The following is a 17,429-nucleotide window of genomic DNA, read 5'->3' on the forward strand; positions in this document are numbered from 1 at the left end:
TTCGCCGTGCAGAGTTGCGTCCCTTGGGCACGCCAGAAACCTATGTTTGTGGGTTCGAATCCCGGTTCGCCCCGATTATGTTTCTAGATTTGTCAGCACCATACCCGTGCTCGTGGGTTTCACCGAAGTGGTAAACGTCTGAGACCTGCATCACTTCAGGCTTTCCTCCCACATTCAGCTGACACGCAGTGATATAACTGGAATATTGTTAAAAGCGGCGTTAAACGTAACTCACTCACACCCAAAACAAATATACTTTCATCTTCACGTCATTGAGGACATCACATTCAGCATAAATCTGATAAACGTTTGAAAAACGAAAAACGGATAGATTAAAGGGAATGGATACACATGTAGATATAGATTATAGGCAATGGATATACATATATATGAATATGTTACAATTCTTAGCAAGCCCTCGCCGTCGAGATGAAACAATGTATAACATTATCTGCCTCCATTATAAAGAGACATTTTGCAGTCATTTTATGATAATTTATTTTCACACAACCGTGAAATTGACGTTCACAACTGTATGAACGACACAATTTGACGTTCATACGTTTTTTACGAGGCCGTGTTCTTGAAATGACGTAAACACTGACGGACCACCCCTGGGAATTCCCTTGGTATTTTTTTACCGAATGGCTGCCCCTAGTTTCAGTATACATTGAGAAACGTCAGAGAGTTTGACTGCATGATTGTTCACGAATATCATCCTATTGGCCCAGACTAATGAACAAAACGAAGAAATGCACATCGAAAACAATCGAAGTATCTACTCGATCCGTGTCTAGGCTGACAGTGACAGTCTACTTCAATCTATGAATTTACCTTAGTGTCTGTTTGAAACGAATGTGTGAAGCCCATTTCTGGTGTCCCCCGCCGTGATATTGCTGGAATATTGCTAAAAGCGGCGTTAAACCATACTCACTCACTGTTTGAAACGTCTTTAATCACCTTTCAATGATCGACGAGTTGATCAATGATGACTAACACATGTAACCACCACAGGTTCATTAACAACTTCGGAAATCTCTCCCGTCACCTTTATCGTGTCGGCCATTTTGACGTCTTGTACTTGATGTAAATGTATTACGACGCGCTGTCATTGTGACTGACTTACTGAGGTAGTTCTTAACAGACCTTTCTCATCTAATGTCATTATGAGGATATTATTTGAGTACATTTCTTCTAAAGAAACTACAAAAGTTGTCCCTGTTGAGCATGTCGAGCATACATAAGCTCCCGTCACCTCTCGCTTTGAGGAGCTATTTTATTCCGCGATACAGCTGGTTGTTGTATGGCTGTCAGTGTAAACAGGAAGTCACACGTACTAACTATGATTGTGTATAGATCAAGGTCTACGTCCTTTGAGGTAAAACTAGTTATATATTTTTTTAAATAAGAATTGACTTTTACTCTGTGTGAATTCATTGGAATATGAACCTTCACAGAGTGAGTCGCAAGCTCCGATGTTCATACAGTTTGGACCTCCTTTTATGAAGGTTCATACTCCAATGAATTGACACAAAGTGAAACTAATTTCTTATTTTTTGTTGTATATAACTAGTTTTTCCTCAAATGGCGTAGACCTCGATCTGGTGCTGATTGCGACGGGTGACAATATTCACTCATTGACTGTAATGACCAGTAATCAGTGTTATTATATCATGGACATTCAACCAATATTTAGTATAGTTGGGTACGAGTTGATAGAACGGGACACACCCTGCAATCAATGAACGCAATACCAGAATTACAGTCTTAAAGAACTTCATCCGTCATGGGTCTTGAAATAAACAAAATTCAGATTTTGTTGGGTACAGGGTATTCATGGTTAAGTACCGTATTGATGTTTCATACACTTTTCTGGATTTCGAGTTATTTTATAATTCATCGTTCTCATTTGGAGTCAAACGGACTGTAGTTGGGTACGATAGAACGACCCAAAGAACGGGACACACTCTGCCATCAATGAACGCAACACCAGAATTAGTTGGGTACGAGTTGATAGTACGTCCAGTCTGCGCCGTCTTGTTCTCCGTCAGTCTCGGTGAACAGCAGCTCACAGTTGATGTCCATTGGCGACGCGTTCAGGAGGAAGTTCACACCTTCACATTCCGCGTAGTTGAAGCAGAAGGAGAAACAAGCTTGTAGGGACGGTACAGTGAGTAACGTCATCCGCTGTGACGTCATTCTTTTTCCTACATTTGCGAGCTGATCTCGGGACTGAACTGTAACAGATAACTGCACTGTGAACGTTGTTTGAAAATAATTATAATAATTCTCGTGGATCCTTTATGTTTATCATTCCTACCATTATGCAGTAGAAATAATACAAATAGGTTTCTCTTGTGACAAGGGACCGCCTCCGTGGTCTTGTGGTAGAGCGTCCGCCCGGAGAGCGGAAGGTCCGGGGTTCGATCCCCGGCTGCGTCATACAAAAAGACGTTAAAAGATGGTACTTGTTGTTACCCTGTCTGGCGCTCGGCATTAAGGGGCTAAAACAAGGACCGGTCGGCTCGGAGTCAGTATACTGTGTCTGAGTTGGGGTATTCATGTTAAACTGCGGCATGGCATCTCAGTGAGCTAGCACTATAAATCGGCATCAGTCCAGACTAGTACAAGCAGCCACACACACACATACACGTGCACTGCACTACTCCTGCCACGCGACGGCAGCCTGTTAACAAACCACATAATGGAGTTATGGCCCAGAAAGTCCAACTCCAAGGTAGCGCACTTACTTAACCCAAAACTACGTTTTTTCTGCGAGGCAGGAGTAGTGCAGTGCGGCGTCAGCCAACAACAAACTGTAGCAGGTGCTTGTAGGACAGGACATGTCTACCCTTTTCGTGGACACCTGATGATATCACTGACATTTAGTAACATAACATTTACAGCACTTATAACGAAGCACAGTTGATGTCTTTCGCTCGTGGACGTAAATAAGCTCATGTCTCATACAAACCTTGGGATTGGCTGCATTCAGGGATCACTTCCTGAAATGAAACAAATTATTGACATCAATTCATTACACTTGCACAGATAATAATGCTACATTGAAGAGGTCATCTGAAGTTCGAGATAAGCGATATTATATTTTATTCACAAGATAAGTTACAGGAAAATCATGTTTTGAGTTCCGGTTGACAACTTTGATTTTAACAGAAGAAACTATTCAAGCGCACACTCATACAACCCAGTCTGTCAGCCTCAAAGACTTTAACACAACAACCAAAACATAATTGGAATTCAGCTGCTGTACACTTAAAGCGAGGCCATACGAAACATCGATGTGGTTTGTAAATATACAACGATAAAGCCCCGCAGTGAATAAAACTAAGCTTGCCAGCTCTTTAACAGTGTATGCATTTTTGAACGGGGATTAATCTCCCGATACTGCCCATCTTAAACGATATACTGAGATGTGGAGTTTGGGTTAAGGTTCACTGCACGCTTTCAGCACTCCAGACAATACACCAATAGAATAAACCGATACGTCCACAATAATTCAACAAAGCAGCCGTTCATGCAGATGTTTCAAATATATACAAGGTTTTACCGCGACACCATCTGTATATTTTGATGCGCCCCATATATATATATATGCAGGGGATAGTCGTAGTAATTGAGTTGTAACGGATCGAGACACCTCAAATAGAATAAATCAATTTATGTCTAGTGATTTTCAATATTAAATACTCAATAATTTCTTAAATACATTTATTCTAGATAATAATCAGTCTCAATTATCTGCTGAAACAGATTGCGTTGTGCATAAAAGGCAAAACTGCAGTGAAAATTGTGTGAATAAATCACTCATAATCAGTGACAAGCGAAAAGAGTGTGCAAGTCCTGCCATCTTATTACTGAATATATCCTTTGTATTTATGCTTTTCACTGTGTAATTCAATAAATATTACTTACATCTCTTTCATTGGCTTCAAATGCAATTGCATATGCTTGACAATAGTCGAAGCCCAGTATATACACAGCCAACGGCTTCCCACGTCTGTGTCTCAGGACTCTGGCCTCCATATTATCTGTCACCAGATAGAAGCAGGCTGAGATATTGGTGTTCGTGACTGGCATCCATGCTGCTCCTGAGATGGCAACGTCGTCCAACAGAATGTCGTCCACGCCGTCGTTCTCGACCATGATGACAAGGTATCTATGAGGGTCAGAGAACGCTGTGTCATCCGGCACTGTGATTGTGTAAAGCAGGCCCCTCAGTGGAAGGGGATGAAGCATGTACGTGGACACATCACCCTGGATACTGCTAGAACGACCTGATCCGGTTGTCATGGATACGACTACTGGTTTCGACATTTCAATCAATTTGAACTGATTTCGCTGAATACGTAGCCTAGTTATCTCCCTTGCATTGGCGAGTATTGACGTTGTTCCATCAAACGAGATCTCTGTGTCGGCTTGTGTGGAGACGATGTTTATGTAGTCCTGGACATCAGACAAAGGTAATCCAAAAGCAATGTATTTAGTACCTATTTTATCTAAACTAAGAAGTTGAGTTATTTGCCCGTCCGCACAAAGGTCCGTGGAAGATGAGGTCCTATTTACTCCAGTCAAAACGGCAATAGGTTTGTTGGATGTGATGTACGTTCCAGAAAGTTCATCGACGGATTGCATCTGAAACGTTTGGTTCTCCTGCAATGTGACTGAAAATTCCCTAGATAATATCTCCGGGAGTCCATTTATTACTGCAGAAATGTTAGCATGTGACTCTGGAAGGGTGACCTTCACCTGAGTGTTTGGGAAAGGGGAGACTACTCCCACCGTTGCTGCTCCGAATGAACTGTAGGAGTCAGGCGCCACGACCACATACTCCTTTCCTAGTTGGCTCGTCTCCATCACTTGATACATATCAATGTTCGACCCTTCAGCGTTCAGTGCCAGCACTGTAACATCGTCGGAGGCCACGACGCGGATTATCCTGTATGACGTCGTAGTTCCTGTCGGCATCTGTACATCATGGGACAATGTGACCTTGGTTCTTTGTCCTGGGTCAAGCGTGAGGTTTTGGAAAGGAGCTGTGTTGTTGAGATACGGAACAATCACTTGAACTGCAACTGGTTGAGGGCGCGATGAGGTTATGTACAGGTACATATTTTGGGCCAGGCTATCCACGTTCTGTGTAAAAACCGTCACGTATGTTCTTTCTGAAATTGAGAATGATAAAGTGATCAGTTTCAAAGCAGACGAATAATCAATGCCGAACATGAATGTACTTGGTTCTGCAGCTTGGAACATTCATCAGCTCATCAATATACCTGAAGCTTACGTTAAACTTTTGGTCTAATTCCCTTTTTTTCAGTGTGGTGTAAAGTCCAGTCCTTGTGACTGCCAGGGTTCATCATGTTACTTCCAACCTACTGGACATATCATCTACTCTATTGTTGATAACATCAACATTCGTCAGTTATTTAAATATAGACCGACCCGTGAAGATTCCGGGGTAGAATAGGTCTTCAGCAACCCATGCTTGCCGAAAAAGGCGACTCTGCTTGCTCATGATATTAATCACTGTATTGTCTGCTCCAGACTCGATTATTTACCGACCGCCGCCATATAGCTGGAATATTACTGAGTGCGGCGTTAAACAACAAACCAACCAACCAACTAAATATCGACCAAACTTTCGTGAACAGCCTCTACCAAGGGCAATTACAAGTTTAAGATCGTTATAGATACTGTCAAAGTGTATGCAAAAACAATGATCAATATAGAAGTTGAACCTACTGAGTGGATTACTTCAAATTATTTTTAGTGTGAAGTTTACACGGTATAGAGCCTTTGCATTGGACGAGATTCCGGTCACATGACCTCGTTCATACGAAGCTGTATTCTTGAAATGATATAAACACTGACGGACTACTTCCATACTGTACCTTTTCCCTCAGTGACGTCCATCAGTTGCACTTCCCTCTAATAAATTGAGTACTGGGTAATAAAGAATGCAGATTAGAGACAGATATTCCCGAATGACATCACTCACAAGGGGAGGGTGGGAGGTTGACACAAAATACCTCTTTTCACATTGATACACCAATGTCTCCTTCCTCCACTCTGGACACGTAGTACGACCTCACCCTTGTCAAATCGAGAAAGCGGCCAACGGTTCGTTTCATCGCCAGATGTCGCTGAGGATCTACCCACATGTTTCCTTAGTACTGCATGAACACTACATAAACACTTTATGTACGACATGAACACTGCATGTAATAAGTGAATACTGCATCTATCGCATGAACACTACATAAACGCTCCATGTACTGCATGAACACTGCATGTACCACATGGACACTGCATGTACTGCATGAATACTGCATGTACCACATGAACACTGCATGTACCACATGAACACTGCATGTACTTCATGAACACTGCATGTACCACATGAACACTCAATGTACTGCATGAACACTGCATGTACCACATGAACACTCCATGTACTTCATGAACACTGCATGTACCACATGAACACTGCATGTACTTCATGAACACTGCATGTACAACATGAACACTCCATGTACCACATGAACACTGCATGTACCACATGAACACTCCATGTACCACATGAACACTCCATGTACCACATGAACACTCCATGTACTTCATGAACACTGCATGTACCACATGAACACTCCATGTACTTCATGAACACTGCATGTACCACATGAACACTGCATGTACTTCATGAACACTGCATGTACCACATGAACACTGCATGTACTTCATGAACACTGCATGTACCACTTGAACACTCCATGTACTTCATGAACACTGCATGTACCACATGAACACTCCATGTACCACATGAACACTCCATGTACTGCATGAACACTGCATGTACCACATGAACACTGCATGTACCACATGAACACTGCATGTACCGCATGAACACTGCATGTACCGCATATACACTACATTTACACTCCATGTACTGCACGAACACTGCATGTACCACATGAACACTGCATGTACCGCATGAACACTGCATGTACCGCGTTGACACTACATGTACCACATGAACACTACATAAACACTCCATGTACTGCATGTACTTCATGAACACTCTATGTACTGCATAAACACTGCATGTACCATATAAACACTGCATGTACCGCATGTACCTCATGAACACTGTATGTACCATATGAACACTATATGTACCGCATCTACCTCATGAACACTGCATGTATCGCATGAATACTGCATGAACACACCTAAGTTGGAGCGTCCTCCGAAAGATACAATTACATGTTGGAGAGTGACATCATCGTACCAAGTGACATTTAGTGGAGTTCACCATGGAACCTGGTATCCAAGCCTGACAACACCTGCAGATGTTGTACAGTGAGGGAGGTAAGATTTATAGTCACATCGGCAGTATTTCAGCCATATCGCGACCAACAAAAGTACTACAAAATATATACATTTAAACAATAAAAACCTGTCAACGAAGGACTGTAAAATGATTAGAATATCACAGATTATTATTTAAAACTAGTATACAACCATAAAAAGATTTCAATATATGTAACGATACAATATAAAAAAGGCTATAGATCGCCAGCAACTGAAGGTAGATCACCTCATTAAAGGACCATGGGGACTTACAGTTCTTTTGTTATCTGCATGGACCCTAGCAGGATTTACATTATCCCTTCAGGTGCTGGCGAATAGTGACAAATGTAGCCGAATTAAAGAACACTTATTCGACAATTAAAACTGTAGCAGTAATAAATATACTTGAAATGACGTGGTCACACGTATCATCTCTGGGGGACAATCGTTTTACACTACTTCAACCCCCTTCGAGTGTACAGCCTCTGACAGTCTTGGTTATCAAATGTATTCTGCCAATATCAAAAGGTAATTTAAAAAAAAAAATTATACAGGACTTAGTCATCAAAACTTTTGACACAATTCAATTTCTTTTAAAAAACATATAACATTTACAAAAAGATCCTTGAGAGATGATGATAAGAAATACTTATCCCTTGTATTGGCAAAATCAATACAGTCCCGCAAAACATGCCTCAGACCTTGATGGTAAATAGGATCTAGAGTTTTTAAACTGCTTTTACAAGCTCCACCATAAATGATGCAGACATTATCTAGTTTGGAGCGGATAAGTACTCTGTATAGTTGAAGGAGGGTTTTCTGATCTCCTCCCCAGTTAGAGTTTGAGACAACTTTCAGTAAGTCCAGGGCCTTCAGCCTTTTATTCTTCAAATATTTAATTTGAGGCAGAAAACTCAAATGGTGATCGAAAATTATTCCCAGGAACTTTTACAACTTTAATAGGAGTGTTATCTAAAATTAGTTCGTATGAAAATACCATGTTCCCCATGCAGTGTCATATGCTTTTTCGAGATAGACTGAAAAGATAGACACTGCATGTTGTTTATTTGTTATTACTTCTGTATTTTTCTGGAAACCACATTGTATGTTAGTTACGAGATTATTGATTTCTATGTACCAAACTAGTCGATTATTTATCATGCGTTCCATGGTTTTATGGACCATCATTCATGGTCAATGATATTGGTCGTTAATTTGAAAGGTCTGTATGATCTCGACCGGGTTTAGGTATTCGTATAAATATAGCATCACGCCATGAAAGAGGAAATTTCCCTGTCGTCCAAATTTTATCAAAGGTAGTCAATAATGTTTCTAAAGATGATTCTGGTAATTGCTTCAGGAGTTGATAATGAATGTATTCAGCTCCTGTAGCAGTAGTGAGCTTGTCCAAGGGCAGTATTGAGTTCATAAATTGAGAATAGTTCATTACGATCTTCCCTGTTATCTGAATGAAAATATAAAGGTTTCTTTTTTTGCTGTTTTTGATAATTTTGGAATTGAGGTACATAGTCAGATGAGGAAGAGTGTTTAGCCAAAGTTTCACCAAGACTATTTGTAATATCTGATTTATGAGTTATTAAATGGTCCCCATTTTTAAGATGATGGAAACTAGATTTAGTGCCCTTTGATTTTTTGGATCATGTTCCACAACGTGGACATTGGCGTTCTTGAACCTATTTTTGAAACATAATTTCGCCAAGATTGGCTTTTACTTTGTTTAAATGTACGCCATGCTTTTGCGTTTAAAATTTAAAATTTATTTAAATTATGGACCATAGGATGGCGGCGGAAATAACGCTCCGCCTTTTTCTTCGCCTTCCTAGCTCGCTTGCAGTCATCGGTAAACCATGGTTTACGTAAAGAGGACTTTGGAACACATTCTTCAGCTGTTTTGATAAGTTCATCAGAAAAGCATTGTATTGGGTCAGGAACGTCAGTAAAATGATCAGGTGTTAGTTTGGCTGTACAGAGAATGTCATATAGAGGCCAGTTAACTTTGGTAAAGTTCCATCGAGATGATGGAGGAACATCAGATGGGGTAATAGTGTTAAGAATGGAGGGAAAGTGGTCACTCCCACAGACGTCATCGTGGACTGACCACTCAAATTCATTAAGGTTGGAAATCTGTAACAGTCAAATCAAGAGAAGAGTATGTGTCTGTACCAGGATGTAAGTATGTTTATGAATTATCAATAAAAGGTATAGAGTATTGTTGGAGATAAAATCTTCTAGGAGCTTGCCTTTCCTGCTTGTATGATCACTACCCCAAAGTGGATTATGTCCGTTCATATCGCCCATTATGATACAGGGCCTAGGAAGCTGGTCATAGAGAGCTTGAGGATGCAGTTGGTGGAGTAATGTAAAGAGAGCACAGAGTGAAAACAATGTGCATGGTGATAGCAACTGCGATAGCTTTATAGGGGGGCATTGAGAGATACAGGGCTATGAATAACACCCTGCCTCACCACGATTGAAAATCCTCCAGTTGCCTTAGCCCCTTGAGGTGAAAAGCAATGATAAGAATCGTATTGGCTAATGTTGAGCTGATTTGGTTTTTTTTAAGTACGTTTCCTGTAGACAAATATGACATGAATTTGTCTACTAAATTTATTGCTAAGCTGGTTCTGCCAAAAACAACAATTTAGAGACATTCAGAATATAGAATTCAGCTGTCACCGCTGCCACCGCCTTCTGGCATAGGAGTCTAGGCAATATATACTGAACCAAATTAAAAACTTCACAATCCTAAAATTTTAACGTTTTGACCAGTTATCATTGTGGGCTCTTATTGTGTATTTAAACAGTAATGGCCACGTATAGTCTTCAGATAACACCCGTTTTTGAGCAGGTGAATCGATCAAAATCATGTCCACAGCACTATAATGACAAAAGTTGTTTTTCACGTGCAACTGGTCACGTGGCCATAATACCACACGTGTTTTCAGCCATACTTGTTAGCAGTCATTAACAAAAACGGGTACCACCGCTGATCGCCCTCGGCCAGGTCGACCACGTGTGACGTCACATGCAGAGGATCGTCAGATTGTCTTACGTCACCTCCGTAACCGATTTTTGACGGCTACATCAACCAGAAATGAACTGTTTAGGGGTAGGCTGAGTGCGCAAACTGTTCGAAACCGTCTGAGAACTGCTCACCTTCAAGCACGGCGTCCATACGGTGGGCCGATTCTGACTCAATTACACAGACGTCAACTTCAATTGTGGGCACAGCGACACTTACAATGGACTCAGAGGAATTGGAATCAAGTTGTCTTCAGTGATGAATCCCGATTTAATCTTCGATTTGCTGATGGTAGGGCGAGGGTATGGAGGCGCCGTCATGAACGTTACGCCCAGTGTTGTGTACAGGAAGTTGACAGATTTCGAGGCGGAAGTGTCATGGTGTGGGGTGCTTTCTGTGGCAATGCACGTTCCAGGCTTCTTGTCATCCGTGGCAACCTCAACGCTGCTGCTTACCGCGACCAGGTACTGGCACCAGAACTTCTGCCTTTTATGGCAGCACATGGACCCGGTTTGATCTTCCAACACGACAATGCCAGACCCCACACAGCCTTTTTGACAAGGAATTTCCTTCAGAATGCGGGAGTCAACGTCATGGACTGGCCGTCAAGGTCTCCCGACCTCAATCCCATCGAACACGTCGGGAATGCTCTTGGCAGAAGTCTGCGCACTCTCCAGAACCAACCACAGAATTTGCAAGATCTTGGCATCATTTTGCAGAAACAATGGCGTCGTCTTCCCAATCATGAGTTCACAAGCATCACAAGGCACATGGTGGCCATACACGCTACTGAACTTGTGTCCCATTAGATTCTCGTGCTTGGGACTTATGATTTAAACTGTTGATGTTATTACCGAATACCGCAGGTGCTTGGAACAAATTGTGGTTACCACAGTTAATTATAATCCTTCTTTGGACATTGGTGATTAAAATTTACCTTCTCTGATACATTTGTCCGTTGTATATCATATATGGGATTACTTTTAAAAATGTGAAGTTTTTAATTTGACTCAGTATAGTTATTTCAATCAATGTGAAAAAAGACCAAGCAATACTTTTGTGATAAATATAGTACATACATGTGCAAAAATAAGAATAAGAAGTAATACACACAGGGTTTGGCGTGACCAGCCAATTGATAGAACCGGGCCCATTCTACCATCCGTCTAGTTGAAGTTAGGGTCCAAACAGTGTGTTGGGCAAAGGAACACAGTTCCAGGAACCAGTGCCCTCAACTACCAGACTCCCCTCCTCAATCGACACAGGGGCGCAACCCACGGCAAACGGATGGCCTAATTCGGTCGCCTTTTACGACCAGCAATGGGGTGCTGAGGACACATTCTTATTTATCGTCCCCGGGTACCCACGGGGAATATGTTGTACACACCTGACACGGTTGAACTCGTTATCTGAAACTGACACGATCCCAATACCAAAAATTGATGACTGTATTGACAAAGTTTGTAAGTAAGTTATACCTTTCAAAGGTGTATAATCAGGTCCGACTGACTGAGCATGCAAAGAAGATATCTGTTTTTTTATCTTCGCCAGATGGAATTTATCAGTACTAAGTAATGCCATCTGGGTTTGAAAATGCACTAACTACCTTTCAACGCCTCATGAATTACGTCGCTTCAGACATAGAAGGTACAGAGAATTCCATTAACGACTTTATCAGCCAGTGGGGCTGTCATTTTGGGGAAGATCTGTGCCTGCTTCGAGAGACTATAATCAACAGAATATCTTGCAAAATGGTAAATGTTGTGTCCGTGGTTCATGTGATCGGTCAACGCAAAAGTATTGCAAATTCTCAGTTTCAACAAATAAAAAGGTATGAAATTTCTGGGTGTGGCTGGTCACTCCAAACCTTTTTCTTGGACAAAAGAAATAATTCTTTGGGGTAACCGCTGCCAGGCAGCTGTTGAAAGAGTAAAAACTATACTCTTCAATGTTCCAATCTTGAAAGCACTGGCTTTTGTGAAAACTTTTAAGCTTGCAAGTGATGCAATTGGTATATTGTTACAGGAAGATGCAAATGGCATGAATCACCCTGTTTTTTACTTTTCAAAGCATTTAACAAAACACAGAAAAAATTATCTACGAATGAGAATGTAACCCTTGCCAAGAAGTTGTCATTGCAATATTTTGAGTTTTTTTGCGGAGCTCATTGAAGTATTCACCAATCATAATCCGCAGACATATTGTCTTAAGACGAAGAGCCGTGAAGATCTCAACAACCCATGCTTGCCGTAAAACGCGACTATGCTTGTCGTAAGAGGCGACTAACGGGATCGGGTGGTCAGACTCGCTGACTTGGTTGATGTCATCCCCATTGCGTCGATCAATGCTCATGATGTCATATGGTGGATTGTCTGGTACAGACTAGATTATGTTAAGACCATCGTCATTTATGTATAGCTGGATTATGTCTGAGTATGGCGTTCAACAACAAACAATTGAGTGAGTGAGTATGGTTTTACGCCGCTTTTAGTAATGTTCCAGCAATATCACGGCAGGGGGACACCAGAATGGGCTTCACACATTGTATTGTCGGGAATCGAACCCGGGTCTTCGGCATGACGAGCGAACGCTTTAACCGCTAGGCTACCGACCACCCCGAACAACAAACAAACAAACAAGTCATAAGACTAAGGAGACAAATCGGAGATAGAGATGGAGTTTATCTTTGCAAGAGTTAAATCTTGAGACCAGTCATACATAGACTGCAGACAATGTCATTTTAGATGCAATGTTTGGAGTTGATTGGATCAGTACTCAAAAGCAGTTTTGCTAGCTATATATGTATAATGGTAGCATGTACTTTTATGCTCTTTTGCTATGTTTAATAGAGTGGCAGGTTCTTCTGGTAGAGCGGGTCATGCTTACCCTTTTCACGAACACCTGGTGTCAACACTGATTTTCAGCGCTCCACTTTTCATTAGTGTTTTGCATTTTTACCCAGAAGAATCAGCTTCAGCAGTTAATCGAGACTGATTATTTTCTAGCGCTGTGGTTCAACATTGATGTACACTTTTTCATTGAAGTTTTCACTTTTATTGAGTTCAACCTTTTTTCTCTTGAAGGAACATATGGTACAAGTCAAAATATGGAACTGCATCGGACATCGTCTAACTGATGAGTCCAATTTGGTCAAGTCCACCACATGTCACGATAGAACTTTTGAAAGCTTACCGGGACCATGGATGTTGTGACCCTGATCGAACAACTTTTAAGCAAGGGTCGTAATACGCTCCTTGAAGGAAATTGGCTATTGGATGGTTAATAAACAATATCAGATCGTCGACGTACCTGAAGCTTGAGTTATACCTGTTGGCCAAATAACCTTGTTTTGGCTTTGCCAATCTGACCAGAAAAATCCGATTAAAAATCTTGGTAGAAAGAGCATGCTCGATTTTACGTCTAAAGTTGTGAAGTGTAGACACCAAACCATGGAGGTGTTGGAATATTGCTCGACATGAAGGTAAAGGTGACTACTGAAAAGTTGACGTCATCCCTCTTGTCAGGGAGTTTTGTCACATTTAGCTCTATGCATAAATCTAAATATGAAATTGAAGAAGCGGTCTAGCTGGTCCTATTATTTCTTGTTCAGGTGGGTAAATCGATGGAAGGGGACTGGCTATTTGAGGGGGTTTGAATGATTGTCCCACAGCATTTCGACGATAAATCATTAACTTTCCAATCACAACGATTATTCCCGAGCAATGTTTCTCTCAGCATCTCAAACAAGCATTCTTGGAATGATGGAATTCAAATCAAACGTGAATAATGTAAGTATCTTTACGACCAGTGATGACACTCTATTTTGATCCGATTTTCAAGATGTCTGCCTTTGCAGCCATAATGAAAAAGATTATTTATGGCCATATGATTTGGTACGTTTATATTTTGACTTTGCGCTTTGACCATACTGAAAGATGAACTTCTTTCAGGCATTACTCAGCTCGTTTCTTTCCAAATGTAATGATATTTGGTCTACGTGTTGTTAGCGTGAAGCTAACCACATATGTTTGCTGTTTCGTGATATTTTTAAAATAGAACTATATTTACACTTTGACTGTGTTCCTAAATTCTCTAAAAATGCATTTCCTCGCATTGTAAACATTCGGTCCTCAGAAACCACTGGACAAATGAAGCAGAGTTTCAAACTGTTTTTTTTTTAATATGGCCAACACGTCAACCACAATGAAAAGAGATATATGACCTAATTTACTCTGTCATATCTTGCAAAAAGTAAGAGTTTGTGGTGGGATTCAACAGACAGCTATACTTGTTAAGTCTCTGCCTGTTTTGGCATGTTAGACAGTTGGCTTCATATCCAGGTGAGCTACAGTGCAGTGGCATTATCTTATACACTCTGTTTATATCTTCCTTACGCCTTTAAATAGCAATATTCCAGAAATTTCACGGCAGGTGGACACCAGAAATTTGCTTCACACATTGTACCCATGTCGGTAATCGAACCCGGGTCTTCGGCATGACGAGCGAATGCTTTAACCACTAGGCCACCCGACCGCCGCTACAGCTTTAAATAATTCATAAATGAACCTCAATAGGTTCTAAAGGTGACATGTGTTTGGATGGACAAAAACAGCTTAACCGTATAAAGATTAGACTATTTGTCAGGGCCGGTAAGCTATTCGTAAATTGGTATCAGGTATATAATGTGACAGCGGTTGACATCTGAGAGAGGAGAGTTTAAATTCGCATATACACGATCTTCTTTACATTATTCCCACGGCCGGTTTCAACTGATAAATTTTGGTGCCATTTTCTGAATTTTAAGATTGGGATATAATATTATTTATCAATAAAAGGTATTTTCCAAATTGTGGCGTCTCTTTCAAACATTGATAGATATAACCTTTCGAACTCCATTAGCGTACAAATTGATCCTTTAAGAATAAGAATAAGAAGATTTTGAAAATGCCCTCCACGTGTCCACCATACAACTTTTCGAAACCTTTATTGAGGTCTTGAATATGGTAACGTTCATCAAACAACTTCTGAGCAAGAGTCGTATGACGCTCTTTGAAATCTCATGGAATGAGCCTGCTCGATTGTACTTCACAAGTTGTCAACTTTAGACACCAAGGGTTGGAGCTAAAGAAATATTGCTCGACATAAAGGAAAGATCATATTGGAAAGGTGAAGTCATCTCTCTTGTAATACAGTCTTGTGGAGAATGTTTTGTCACTCTCAATCTTTATACATACATCAAATATGATTTGATGGTTATTGAACGATATGAGATCATGGATATACCTGAACCTCAAGTTAAACGTCTTGGCCAAATGACCTTGTTTTGGTTTTGCCAGCAGCAGAAACTTCAATTTACTTGCATTAAAAGATAGACCAGCAAGCACATTTGGTGCTCACAGCTCATCTTGCCTAAATGTCTTACTTCAATGTCTTTAACATGGATGTTATCAATTAGGAAGTTCAGCGTTTCACATAATGTTTTCACAGTAAACTTAAGATGACATTTACTTTCATGTTTGACAAATTGTCCTGAACATCTGAGGATAGATATTTCAACTGTTTCTATTGTCACCATGGTTTGTAACAAGGCCCATTGATCAGTGGAATAGTGATGTAGAAAGTTGAAAAATCAAGCGTCTTGACAGAATTGAACTAGGTTATTTTCTGATATTGCAAAAAGCAAACATTTCAAGTCACAATTTTGAAGTTGAAGATTGAAGTTTGAAGGTACATTACTCGTGTTCTACATGCGGGTGGTGCCAAGACCGAGCCAAGGAACCACTGGACATGGTCCAGCATGGTACTGAATGATAAAAACATCTTTCATCCGATACGCATTTATTGTTTACTTTGAAAGCAGAATATACATACAGTACACTAACTTAGAGCGAAATATATCCAACACATCTGTACATCATACATCATACGATAGCTATAAGAGGCCGACCATTTTAATTTCATCAGGTACAGAAATACAAAAGTACAGAAATGGTTATCTGGATATGCTGGATGTTTCTGAGAGATAGCGTGGGCCTCCACAAAATTGATTGACCATTACTGAAATCAAACATTTCATCATTACTGAAAACACATTTTATCATCTATTAAGGCCCTACCTTGAAGTCCATGTACAGCTCCAACCATTAACAGACAGAGAAGAATCGCCATAATGTCCTGTTCAGCTGATGACTCTGCTACACAGTGATACTCCGCTCTGGGGCTGATCGATTTATCTTTTCTTGATTTCTTCATTGAACACCACACACTGTTCGTCTCATATCAGTGTGTTAATATACATGAATATATATAATCCATAACGGCTTAACCAGTACCCTGGTCTTGTGTGGGGACATCATTCTATTGGTGAAATGAAATTAAGTCCAAAATTATGTCCTTGTTTGATCCCCTTTAGGTATCTGTCACACATTCAGGATTTTTACTGCCGTCCTTGACAGGACCATTCCCGATTAACATTTGTCAAAAGTCTGATCAAAATCCTGTGATTCGTGTCGGGAAATTCACAAACAATCAGAATTCGTCCCGATTCTTCCGTTCTCACTCCGAATCTGATCCGATTTGTTTCTTCCGCATGGTAAAAAACGATCGAATCTGTCCCGACAACGTCCCGATTCTCACGAATGCGATCCGACAGAGATCAGACAGTGACTGGACCGTGAACCGACAAAGACGGCTCGGACTCGGCAAGATCTGGACGCAATCTTGACTTGCCGACAAGAAACGTCAATGTGCAATTCATGCCCGTTCATCACGCCAGCGTCCCGATCCACAGGACACCGTCCAGACAACATAGGACATTGTTACGATTTTGATCCGATACAGCAGAATCTGTCACAACATAGTCACGATTGTAATCCGTCTAGACAAAATCGGCTGAGTTTCCCGAATGTTACGGGTCGCACCATACTGTCTCTCATGTGAGTGCTCTCTGGGCCTCTACTGATCCGTAGGACTCTTGTTACAAACGTATACGGCTGCGTTCAGACAATGATAGGAC

The 17,429-nt window shown here is 40.9% G+C and overlaps 1 protein-coding gene across 1 annotated transcript; it reads right to left on the reverse strand.

Moving 5' to 3' along the window:
- Positions 1-1,995: 1,995 nt before the first annotated feature.
- LOC139465279 (uncharacterized) lies at positions 1,996-16,598 on the reverse strand. The gene is made up of 4 exons (XM_071246957.1): positions 16,531-16,598; positions 3,934-5,183; positions 2,975-3,005; positions 1,996-2,237 (listed from the first exon to the last, which is right to left on the reverse strand). Exons 1-4 carry the CDS (start codon positions 16,580-16,582, stop codon positions 1,996-1,998), a joined length of 1,575 nt encoding a protein of 524 aa, XP_071103058.1. The 5' UTR covers positions 16,583-16,598.
- Between the last annotated feature and the right edge of the window lie 831 nt (positions 16,599-17,429).

The sequence above is a fragment of the Haliotis cracherodii genome, unplaced genomic scaffold (assembly GCF_022045235.1).
Source record: "Haliotis cracherodii isolate W230 unplaced genomic scaffold, xgHalCrac1.p SCAF_18, whole genome shotgun sequence".
Classification (NCBI taxonomy): Eukaryota; Metazoa; Mollusca; class Gastropoda; order Lepetellida; family Haliotidae; genus Haliotis; species Haliotis cracherodii.

Bases quoted from the DNA above. Each gene is read 5' to 3' on its own strand.
- LOC139465279 (XM_071246957.1), bottom strand. From the start codon at position 16,582: ATGGCGATTCTTCTCTGTCTGTTAATGGTTGGAGCTGTACATGGACTT. The intron at 3,006-3,933 runs GTAAGTAATATT...GTTTCATTTCAG, and splicing joins TTGAAGCCAATGAAAGAGAT to GAAGTGATCCCTGAATGCAG. The intron at 2,238-2,974 runs GTTTGTATGAGA...TATCTGTTACAG, and splicing joins TGAATGCAGCCAATCCCAAG to TTCAGTCCCGAGATCAGCTC.